The sequence below is a fragment of the Epinephelus moara genome, chromosome 14, assembly GCF_006386435.1.
Source record: "Epinephelus moara isolate mb chromosome 14, YSFRI_EMoa_1.0, whole genome shotgun sequence".
NCBI lineage: Eukaryota > Metazoa > Chordata > Actinopteri > Perciformes > Serranidae > Epinephelus > Epinephelus moara.
Genome location: NC_065519.1, coordinates 2,858,715 through 2,870,812, shown reverse-complemented (window position 1 = coordinate 2,870,812; position 12,098 = coordinate 2,858,715). Strand labels below are relative to the sequence as shown.

At 41.3% G+C, this 12,098-nt stretch overlaps 1 protein-coding gene across 1 annotated transcript in view; it reads right to left on the bottom strand.

The window, feature by feature from the left end:
• The window catches only part of akap6 (A kinase (PRKA) anchor protein 6), a 286,320-nt gene that overhangs the window by 59,538 nt on the left and 214,684 nt on the right, over positions 1-12,098 (bottom strand). Inside the window, exon 16 of the mRNA XM_050062199.1 lies at positions 11,735-11,881. Within this exon, the coding sequence (XP_049918156.1) occupies positions 11,735-11,881 (147 nt within the window). The remainder of the gene's footprint in view (positions 1-11,734; positions 11,882-12,098) is intronic.

Below are 12,098 nucleotides of genomic sequence, written 5' to 3'. Positions count from 1 at the left end.
TGCTGTATTGATTTTCGCCCACCCCTAAAATGTGGTAATTTTGAAAGGACGTCCACCAGAACTTTAATATATATATATATATACACATACACACACACACACACACACACACACACACACAATACAGTAGGGGATGTTCATATTAAATGTGGCCAAAGTTTCAAATAATAAGGTTTACATATATGAAAGTAATCTCTGTCAGTAAAAAACTTAGGCTTCACACCACTCTGAATACTCTGTTTCCAACAAGACAAGCTGACGTCAGCTCGTGACACATTTCTTCATACGATCATCTGCTCCAGGCATGCGACTGCAAGTTTTTTTATTACATATGCTGCTACATGTAGCTACATGCTATCACTAGGAAAACATGTAATTTTTGTTGCTAATGTCCCAGATTTTGGATCATATTCCTGCCAAAACATGTCTGTTTGTATTTAGAAGCTTTTACTGTTGAGTTTTCACGGTAGAAAATGCAGCTATTATTCAAACAGTCATTCCCAGGCTGCAGTGACAGCGCAGAGATAATCAGTCTGTTTCCAGTCACAGTGAAGTGGAGCTACAGTCCCAGCTGGACGAGGACATTTAACTGGCCTACTGTCCTTGTCCCAGTATACAAGCACGGGAGGGGAATCCATTTATTGAGCCAAGTATGTGCGACTCCTCTACGATAGGTGGAGATATGCCCCCTTTCAGCTTGTTAGTATTGGACCTTTTTCCTGTTGACCTATTACGTCACAGACCAAACAATGGACAAACAAGTTAGCTACGGTTAGCTAGCTGCTAACTGGTACCATGGTGGACAACTTTACAGCTCTGTACATTTGGTCCGTCCAAAAAGTCACGGCTCTGGATGTAGATTTCTCCATGTTGTTACCGGCTTCTTCTTCTCTTACACATTTAATGCTGTTGGACTTCCGGGTCAAAGCCCGGGGCGGAAACTGTGGAGCATGCTCAGAGCGCCTCGGCCAGTTTGGGTCTGATTGACTGTATACATGCAGGAGTCACATGATCTGGGTGTGTTAGTCCCACTGTGACAAGTTTGATTGAGTACAATTTCAGTCAGAGTAACATGTTTCTATGGATTTTAAAAGTTCGGATTTCATCGGACTGACACAATAAATCAATTTTTTCTAATGTCATGTAAATGCAGTAAGTAAAAACCCAGAAACTCGGACCAATCAGAACAGATCAGGCTTTTTCGGGAGGGGTTCTTAAAGAGGTAGCTGCTAAATTGGAGCTTTTTAGACAAAGGGTGAACACATGCAGACAGTATGAGGAAAATAAAGTGTTTTTTGGAACATTAAAGCCTGTAAACATGTTCTAGTAGAAACCTTAAATACAGGTATAAACCTGAAAATAAGCATATTAGGTGCTCTTTAATCTTTTGTGTTATGATTAATCAGGATTGTTTGATTTCACACTATTTCATAAAGTGATTACTTGGTGCCTGTTTCTCAGAATCCAGTCCATCCCAGATTTCCTCCTCCTGCATTTTATTGGGGATGTTTTCTAATCGCTCCGTTAGTAGCTCAATTCTCAGTAAATATATTCTTCATTTCATCTTCCTCTGAGGCTTTGCTAAACAAAGCATTTCCCTTGAAGGAATTTGTGGAGCAATGCGTGCACAACAAATTCCTCCACGGGAGGATAATCCCAAAATGCTTTGTTTAGAAATAATTTAGTGAAAATAGTTGTGTTTGGATTTCAATGAGCCGACGAATGGATACGAGACACTTTGATAATGTTGCACAGGAATTTTCAGAAAGTTTTGAGGAAGTTTTAGAACATTTTTTGCTTCCTTTCGTTTGGACTCCGTCTAAGTCTGTTTGCACTGATATGCTTTAATGTCTTGGGTGCCCCACTCCACTCCACTGAAAACTTTTTCTGTAGTCACAGAGAGCTCAGGAAGGTGAGCGCTACAAACAGTTTTATGGTTTTTGGGTGAACTGTTCCTTTAACAGTCAGGCATTAGATCCTGAGCTTTAATTATCTCTGTGTGAGATATGTTCATATTTTTTTCCAGCCCCGTTTGTTTACTTACTAACCTGTCTACTTAATATTTAGTTTGAAGGAATAAAAGTTTTGCAAACTGTTTGTGCAGCACTGTCACACACTCGTGTTATTGAGGGATCATACTGCATTATTTTGAACATCTCAAGCATCAGATTGCCGTTATCTTGCAGCCCTTGTTACAACTTTAACAAGCGGCCATAACAAGAGAAACTTTGAGCGTTTGGTGAACACAGAGCTGCTCCTGAACGAGCCCCGCATGGGTCCCTGTTGCTCATTTGCATATGTATGTGTTTGTACAAAGGGTATTGAGTCGTTGGTATAGCTGCGACTCTCCCTCCTGAGTGGAAACACTACTTTAGCTGAACTCTGGCAGGTAAAACCAGCCCATTAGAGGATGAAGAGGGCCCATTATAGGACCCCCTGACCGGTGAAATGAGCAGTTAGCTGTGTGTTCAGAAGAGGCGATGCGATTATGAGTCTGTGGTTAGTTTGTCGGAGGGAAACAGAGATGGAGACAGAGCGTGTATGAGGATGTAAGCTATCAGATTTGAAGTTTTTCTCAACAAAGAAACAACATTAATTTTTTTTCTAAAGATATGACACATTTCTTTTCTCTACAGGTGGCTGTGGTGAATACGTTCAGAGCAGAGCAGCAGGACGCCGTGAGGACGACGAGCTCATCAGATAAGCGTCTGTCCCTCTTTAATACTTTTAAAGTTTTCAGAGTTTCCTGGAAACTTCTGGTGAGTTCTGTACGTGTTTTGGATCTGCAGTCTGTTCGACTGCTGCGTATCAATTACTGAATGTGTTTCATAATTACGTTGTGTTTTATTTAATTGCAGTCGGATTTTTTCTGAGTGTAACATACTATACATAAAATATGAGTTGCACAGGGTGTCTACAGGTTATAAGACACATTTTTTTCTTATCTTTTCAAGATATTCTGACCCAAATTTAAGCAGATTTTTGGACAAATCACCTTTTTCTTATTCAAGCACTGCAGGTAAGTGTAAAGAAAAGTACTATATGTGTGATCCTGTGCAGAGACAGGTTTTATGTAGGCATCCAACAAACACCAAACTTTCACGCAGGAGGCCAGAGTTCGCTTCCCGTGTGAATGTAGAGCCAAACCATGATGTTTTTTTTCTAAACCTAACCACATGCTTTTGTTGCACAAGGAAATTTTGAATAGAAACAATGCATGTAACGGCGCACATTGACATGGCGTCCCAGAAAACCTAGCTCCTCATATTCAAGTCCACAGAACAAGCCGCAATATGTGACGAGCTAACTGTAACTCTAAACACCTCACACAGCATGTAGAGAATATTTGAGTGAAGTTTTGGCTGGTTTAAGTTTTTCTCATGTGAGTTTTCATTCATTTATTTTTTCACAGTATCCAGACATCAAAAGACTGAAAGATCTACAGCTAACCTTTAACTAATAATACAGGTAGACTCCCACAGTAAGGCTACAGTTGGTGTATTTAAGAGCAGCCCTGAGACTCTCCCTGAAAAAATAAACGAATAAAAAGCAAAAACAAGAATGGTGATAATAACAATAATTATGAGGACGACAAAGGAGAGAAACAGCGAGAAAGGAAACGCTGAATGGAGCAAAGAGGGAAAAAATGTGAAGGAAAGATTAAGAGTGAGAATACAAGATTATTTTGGGAGAAACACAGAAAAATGTGGGGAAGCAAAATGGAGGAAATACAAAAAAAGATCCAGTGGCAGAGACTGAAAATGAAAAAGAAAATTAGCAAATAAGAGAGATAAAGAGGTGAGAGAGACTGAAACAAAGAGAGATGCTGTGTTGTTTTTAGGGGACTCAATTAAGCCGAATGTTGTTTTCCCCGCAGGTTGAAGTGGTGACCGGGTCCCGACTCCTGTGTTTTAGAGTGTTGATGGGAAAAGGACGGACACGCAGATGAAAAGATCATTTAAAGTGTTAATTTAGCTGCAGGTGAACAGAAACAAAGAACCTTTGTTTGTTTTCCATGTGTCTGTCTCTGCTGCTCTCTCCACCACGTATATGCAATTTAATCGACCGAGGGCTGTTTCTGTTTCAAATGTTTTTGACTTTAACTCCAGCAACACAGATTTATGATTTATCATTTTAAAGCTCCAGTGTTCAGGATTTAGGGGGTGCTGGCAGAAAGGGAATATAATACATTAAGTATGTTTTCTTTAGTGTATAATCAGCTGTGTTTTTGTTACCTTAGAATGAGCTGTTTATATCTACATAGGGAGCAGGATCGTCTACAGAGATCACCATGTTGCACCAGCATGTGTCTACAGGAGCCCAGAACAGACAAACCAAACACTGGCTCGAGACAGGGCTGGGGTGGGGGAAGTAATCGATTCTTAGATGCATCCCGATGTGGATGTGGACGATTTAGTATTAATTCAATAATCTAAATATTTATTAATACCATGATGTTGACAAAATGAAAGGTAAAACTCAACCGCGAGGGCGGTGCAGCACCCTGACAGTCTACAGCGCCAACACGTTTGAGCTAACTTGTAATTCATCTTCACAGAAGGCTGCTGTTACAAGCTTGTTTTAAGTTAATGTCTAAACAATTACATTTGCAGGAACGTGAGGTATATTGTGAATACTCTTTACGCCATCACACAGAGACGAATGTTACTGCGGCAAAGCGGCTTTCAGAAGAAACATGAACAAACGAGATTGTCTGAGCAACACATGCTGCAGCAACCAACCTAAAACACCTCTGTGAAATAGAAAATAACTGCTCAGTCTGTTTCACCTCAAAAAAAACCCCACACGCTGCCTGCTCAGCATCTTGGCTTTCCCTGGAGCACAGCTGATCACGCCACTTCCCCGTCATTTTGTTATTCCCATACAGGCAGGAGACTGAAAGGTGCTTTCATATGAATTAATTCATTAATTGATCAATGCAATTAACTTTTTAAAATGAAAAGGCTTTGGACCATTTACTAATCAACAGTATGTGAATGTCAAACTATTACGTATGCAAACACTGGACACTATGTCGACATAAATATCCCACAGTGGGTTAGCATGAGTAATCGTCTATGCGTACAATCCGACTTGTTTAAAAGCTGAAGGGTAAGGAAGTATTTTGGCTATAAACTGAGGGGAAAGGAACCTGGACAAGAGCCACACTGTGTGCAAGTAAATTCATCTGTTTATTTAATTATGTATGTATCACTACAAATACAATATGCTCTGCTTTAAAAGTAGAAAGCAGTCACACAATGAGATAAATTAATCATCAATCAATCAATAGAAATCTAAAATTTTGATGCATTGAAAAACATTTTATCATCGAGCTGTTGCCCTCTGAATCGTAATCTAATTGAATCATAAGGTGCCCAGTGATTCCCAACCCTCGGTAGGGCCATTTACATTTTTACATTTTCACGTCGGCCACCATAGCAGCGTCAGAAAAAAAACCCACAGATTTTTTTAACGTGAAATTGCTTAATTCTGTATCCATTTGTTCAGGAGAGGTAGAGACCTCTGCGGATAATTCACCTCACAGTAAAAACCTCCTGAACATCTGTCTGAAGATATGTAAGCACACACTAAGCTAACAGAGAGAAATGGTGAGCGCACATAGCAGGTGCTGGGTGATGTGCCGAACAACGCCAGAGAAACACTTACTTGTAACATGAAACTGCTTTATTCAGTGTTTATACCACTTTAAATCCGCTGGTCTGTTTGTTTTGGAGAGGAAGAGACCTCTGTGGATAATTCAGCTCCTGGTAAAAACCTCCAGAACAAAGAACACTGAAGGAATATTAACCAGGAGAAGTTGCAGCTGGTTACAATCTGCAATCCTCGCTGCTGGCGCTACTGAATTCTCCTACTGTAAATCTTACACACTGTTCCTTTAATGTGAGTTATTTTGTTTTTCCATGGCAGTTTTTCTCTCTAATAAAATATACATTTACACATTTACCGATAAAACCTGCAAGTTTAAGATTATTTATTTATTTTAATCTCCACTGGTTGTATATTTAGTCAAACAGTTTGACCTTGAACAACGGTGAAAAATGACAAGCTGCTGCCAAAATCCACAACAGAACAGATTAAAGTTAATTTACAACCTCTCTATTTTCTTCGTGGTTCGCGCACGTGTACGTGTGTCTGTGTGTGTGTGTGTGTATATCATAAATTCTTCATAAGGCCAGGACAGTTCAGAGGCGAGGCACAGGACATCAATTCCAGTTAATTCCCAATTTGTGTCAGAGCAGCAGATGCCGACGCCAGCACTGATAGGCCCGTTAATATGCTACTCAGACGCCATGTTGGACGGGGGGAGGGAGGGAAGGGTGGAGGGAAGGATGGAGGAAGGCGAAGACAGATAAAGGGAGACAAACAGAGGTGAGACCTTTGATATAAAGGGAAAATTTTGGCAAGAAAAAAAAAGTCACCTTAAAAGTTGTGATTATAAAGAGATGAACTGAAACAATGACATAAGAAAAAGGAGGTTAATGATTGAAGTTTGGGGAAGGTAAAAAGATGGGACGGACGAATCTGGAGGAAGGAGGGAGGAAGAGTGACAGATGATGATGGAGAGGTCTGGGGAGGTGAAGAAAGAGTGGGAGGAGACGAGGTGGGGGAGAGCGAGAGGAAGAAAGTGTGGCTGCAACAAACAATCATTTTCATCATCGTTATTTTCATGATTGATCATTTTCTCTATAAAACGTCAGAAAAAAGTGAAAAATGCCCATTAACATTCCTCACAGCCTCAAGTGATCCATTTCAATAACTTGTTTTTTGACCAACAGGCCAAAACCAAAAGACAGTCAGTTCACTGTCTTCACATATCTGAGGCTTCTACTTGAACAATGACAATTAACTGATTATCAGAAGAGTTACCACTTTATTTCAATTGCTTAATAATTGGAGCTCTTGAAGAAAGAAGTGTGAAAAGTATTTATGTCAAAGGAGGGATCAGAAGAGGATGGGAATCATGAAAGGTTGGAAAAGAAAAGAGGGCAAAGACAGAAGGAGGTGATGTGGAGGGGAAGGAGATAAACAGGAAACATCAGCTTCTCTGTCCTGCTCTGATTCAGCAAATCAGACTAAAATACTCCTAACCACCCAGATACTTTGCTGCACTGAGTACTTTTACTTTTACGAATAATACCTAAATACTTTTACTTAAATAAGGTTTTGAATGCAGTACTTTTACTTGCGGTGTCCACATACTTTTGGCCACATGGTGTATATGGAGGATGAAGGAAAAGAAGGAGGGAGAGAGATTAAAAGTGTCTGCTTCACTGGCGTCTCTTTCTATCACTACCCAGAATTCCTCTGCTCCCTGATGACACACACACACACACACACACACGCACACACACAAACTTTGATTTGCGTGTGTGTGTGTGTGTGTGTGTCAGTGTGTGTGTGTGAAGCAGCATTGTGAGTCCAAATGTCTCTTTGTCAGTAATAGAAGTTTAATCACAGTCTGGTTACTGTGGCGGAGAGACAGGGAGAGACTCATCTGTTGCTGTTGTTTAATTTCTAAAATGGAATCTGTTTCAGAGGTTGATACATATGTTAATGCACACACATACACACTTCCAATAACTTTGAGTTAGTGTGTGAGACGATAACGTATGTGTGTGTGCGTCATTAGGGACTACAAGGAGACGGCACACACACACACACACACACACACACACAGATGGCTCTCTGTTTGTGTGAACTCAGTGCGGCGACGCGCCCGCTCGGTCGACAGGAGACGGTTTGTTTCTTTGGAGGAACAAAGTCACATCGTCGCATTTGAGCCTCCTGACGAGCCGCCGCCAGCTGTCACCGCCGCCGCAGACCTGGAATCAATCACCACGCGCTGGTGGAGACAAACAAACTGCTGCTGACGTGCCCATCAGCAAGGCACACAGGCTCTGGAATAACCTGAACATAAGAGATGCAGGCAGGTGTTTCAGGTCTGGCACTAAAAATTAATTTTCTCATGGACGAGGAGACGTCAGTGCTCAGATGGACATGAAGCTGTCCTGGTTGAATCAGATCTCCATGTTAAAATGTCAAACTGAACAGAAGGAATAATTTTATTAAGGCTTTAAGTTACGTTTAATTAAGGGCATGGCCGCTGTCGGTGACAGATAGATGCCATCCATCGACACTGGTTAAGTAAAGTAACCCTAGTGTAACTCCAGATTCACAGAGTATAGGCACAGCTGTAGCTGTTGCAATTTCAGTGTGTTTTCAGTCTGTTAAACTTAACTGTAATGTTTTGTTTGCCTAAAAAAATCTTGTTCAGCATTTGGTTGTGCTTAAAAAAGGAGTTTGTTTTTTCCAGTAAGTACTTTTTGTTTTAATGGATTTAAACCTGTTTCCCATTGGTAAAAACTGACATTAGCATCATCACATTTAACTATAGCTGTAAATGCACCGTGCTAACTAAGCTAGCAGCTAGCGTTAAGGCGGCGGCTAGACATTGGTGCTCCTAGATGTTCCGCCCTGCAGCACTTCACGCTAGGGCTGTCAAAATTGCTCAAAAATGACGTTCGAATATTCCTTCTAAAAATAACTCATAGGTTCGGACCATTCGAATTTATTTTTTTTCCCAATATGTCCACAAGAGTGCAAACTAATACAAGGAAACATACTTGTATATGTATTAATACAAGGAAACATAACTACTTGTAGGTATTTTTATTTCAACATAAACGTCTTTGAAAAGATTTACACATTAAAACACATAAAACAATTATCTATAACATTACGTTATAAACGACGGCGGACCTCTCGCTCCCCCCCTCTCACCGTCAGGCCACACACAATTGGAATTTAGAATATTTGTTGACAGCCCTACTTCACGTCACTGTCCTGTTTTCAGCCTCACCACCCCCTGAATTAAATGCACTTTTCCTAACTTGCTCTCTGCTTGTACAGACCAGCTCCTGTAGTGTCTCTTTTTCTCTGCTCCTATGGCAGCTCGACTCCTCTCATCACGATTGATGCATAAGGAGAACTCTGTAGCTGTTGCTGTGTCTTGTGGGAGACAAAGACTGGATGACGTGACGTGCCACACTGTGGCAACGCTGGTGTGTTTACAGTGTTAGTGTTATCTCAGAACTATTGTCCAAGTAAAGCTACTTCTGGCTCCAAAAATCCAAGGTGGCGATGGTCAAAATGCTCAACTCGAGGATTCAAAACGGGAGTCCACAAACCAATGGGTGACGTCATGGTGACTATGTCCATTATTATTATAATGTTTTGTCAATAATTACAACATCAAAGCTTTAAGAAGTTATTACAGCTCTGATCTGCAGCTTTTGCTTCTCCAAAGCAACAGCAGCTTAGGCTCATGGGTATTGTAGTTATCGTTATCTCATCAACTTTTAAGAATCCACTATCGGTTGACTTCAAAATTTAAGTTAAGTGAGATACTCTGACAATCACACAACAATCTATGAAGTTTAATTCAATCAATGTTACTTAAACTCAACACTTCATCCTGACAACTGTGCAACAGAGTCACTCATGATCTGATTTTGACAATTAGTTAACTGTTATAAATCATAAAACATACAGCATCAATCTAAATTATCTATTAAAACATACGTTATGATTATTATAAATAAAACAATGATTATTGTTATTTTATTAAATGCCACTAAGTGTAGCGTGCAGCAATGACATACTCTCATTCTCACAGCCTCCACCAACACTGACATCACTGAGGTCTTCAGTCATCACTCGACAGCGCAGAGTCGCTTCAAACAGATTGGAAAATGAACAGCTGTGTGTGTGTGTGTTTATTTCTCATGCGACATTGAGCACACGGTCCATCTCAACCTGTGCAGACGCCTCTCTGCTTTTCTATTTTCTGATGAGTTTGTTCTGTGAAGACGACTTGAAGGAAACTTTGTGTACAAGGACACGAGGGTTAGCTGCACCATCTGAGACCTGATTATCACCTGGTGTCTGAAAGCTCCGTCTAACAGAGGCAGCATTGTCAAGCTGATGCTGCTCCCAATGAATTCTGCATTTCAAATCTGAACTGTTGCATCCTGAGCGTCCTCACCTCTGCAGGAGCAGGAAAAAGAACCTTTATGTAATTTTCAATTTACCATCACTGATCGACCACTGAGCCTCATGACAGTGGGCCGTACGACTGACACGACTCTGATTCACTCAGACAACAACCTGAATTCTTCCTCCAGCTGACTGAACCAACAAACTGCTCTGTAGCTGTTTGATTTCTGCAAAACTGCCCACTAAGACTTTCTGAGTGACGTCCTGCTTAGAAACAGGCCATTCATTTTATTTTCAGTGTTTTAAACTGATTACAGGTTTCGTTCATGAGTTATTTGAGTTGCAAGAGTGACATCAGTCCTTTTGACACAGAGATCTTGATATAGAGCTGCGACAAAGTCCCTTCTTTATGCCTCCTTTGCATTTTAACACAGAACCAAATGACGGCAGCTTCAGTTCACTCCAGTATGTGATTTTAAATAGCATGCCAGCATCGCAGAGACAAAAACGGCGTGACATTTAACACAACAGTGTTGGCCTTGAGTGTGACATATAACATGCGTCTCTGCAGCGATTTATAAATAATATCAATTGCTTCACATGACAGTAAAAAATATTTATCATCCCTGTTATAGAGTGGTTGATTTCGTCCCATGCTCAGAGGGTAAGGACCTGGACCTCAGTGTCCCCCCAATTTGTGGACATTTTCGGCCACCGTTCTCCTTTGAGTTAGCCGCTAACTACTACCAGCAACTTTGGGCAGTGGGTTGCACACATAACACGTCATCAAAACATCACATCCATCCTACCAATGGTCCCATCCTGCTGGCTGTCCTATTTACACCCCTCAAGTGACATCATTCACTGATGGGCTCCACTGTCAACGAAGCTGATTTAACACGTTTAATTGGCCAAAAAAAAAAAAAAGCCATTGAGGGGCAATGGAGCGGGACACACTGCACCGACTAGGGCGAGTGACACTCACCGATGGCCATACAGTGACTAACAGCCAAACCACAGCTTGGTGTGTCAGGGCCTTTAGCCTCAGTGGCTTCTACTCGCTCACGATAGTGTCCATGTGTGACTTAACCACTTGAACACCAACCATGTTGTGTACACGACTTTCCACGTCGTAATTATAAACTCACTAGTTCCAGTTGAAGGCAGCAAAAGACTGCAAAAAGTTCTTGGGGAAAAATAAAAATCGAAACATCTACAATTTCCATGACAACTGGCAAACTCTGTTTACTACTGATGAAGACCGTTTTATGGTTGAAAGCTCCAAAACGGCACTGAATAGGTAGTGTTTTGTCAACCAACTGTCAGTTATCCATCCATCCATCCATCCATCCATCCATCCATCTATCCATCCATATAACTTTTATGTAATCAGGTAATCTCATCTATGTATCTCTTCCATCCGTCCCAGTATACCTTCCACCACACAGTTAAAGGCCACGGTGGCAGCAGGGCTCCTTAATTGAGACGACACTAATTATCATCTTCATGTTCCAGATTAGATCAGTGCTGATTAGCCTAAAATTACACACACACACACACACACACACACACACACACACACACACACACACACACACACTCCTGTATCAACAGAAATATCAGTGTGATCCTCAAGATATTATCTCTGTGTCTAGCTTCTTTAAAACTCGACTGCATATCTCTATTTGTGTGTGTGTGTGTGTGTGTGTGTTACCTCCAGCTGTCTCCACGTGTGCGTCAGGTTGTGTACTCTGCGGTGGAAGTTTTCGGGCAGTTCGGTCCCGCTCCTCTTCAGAGACTCTGCTCGGCCCAGCAGGCTCGTCTTCCTGCTCTCCATCATCATCAGCTCAGCGTGGCTGCTCTGGAGACACGACAGGACAGACAGCCGTCACGCAGATGGACAGACGTCACCCGAGCCAGAGCGGGGATACTTTTCTATTTTTTACAACAACTGGTTGGACAACTGTAAGTGTATGAAGCAGACTGGTGACATTTACAGATGCTTGTTAGAAACATTTGTTACTGAACTCCTCATCATCTGATTAGTTTCTCTGGTGACATCACAACGAGGGGCAGAT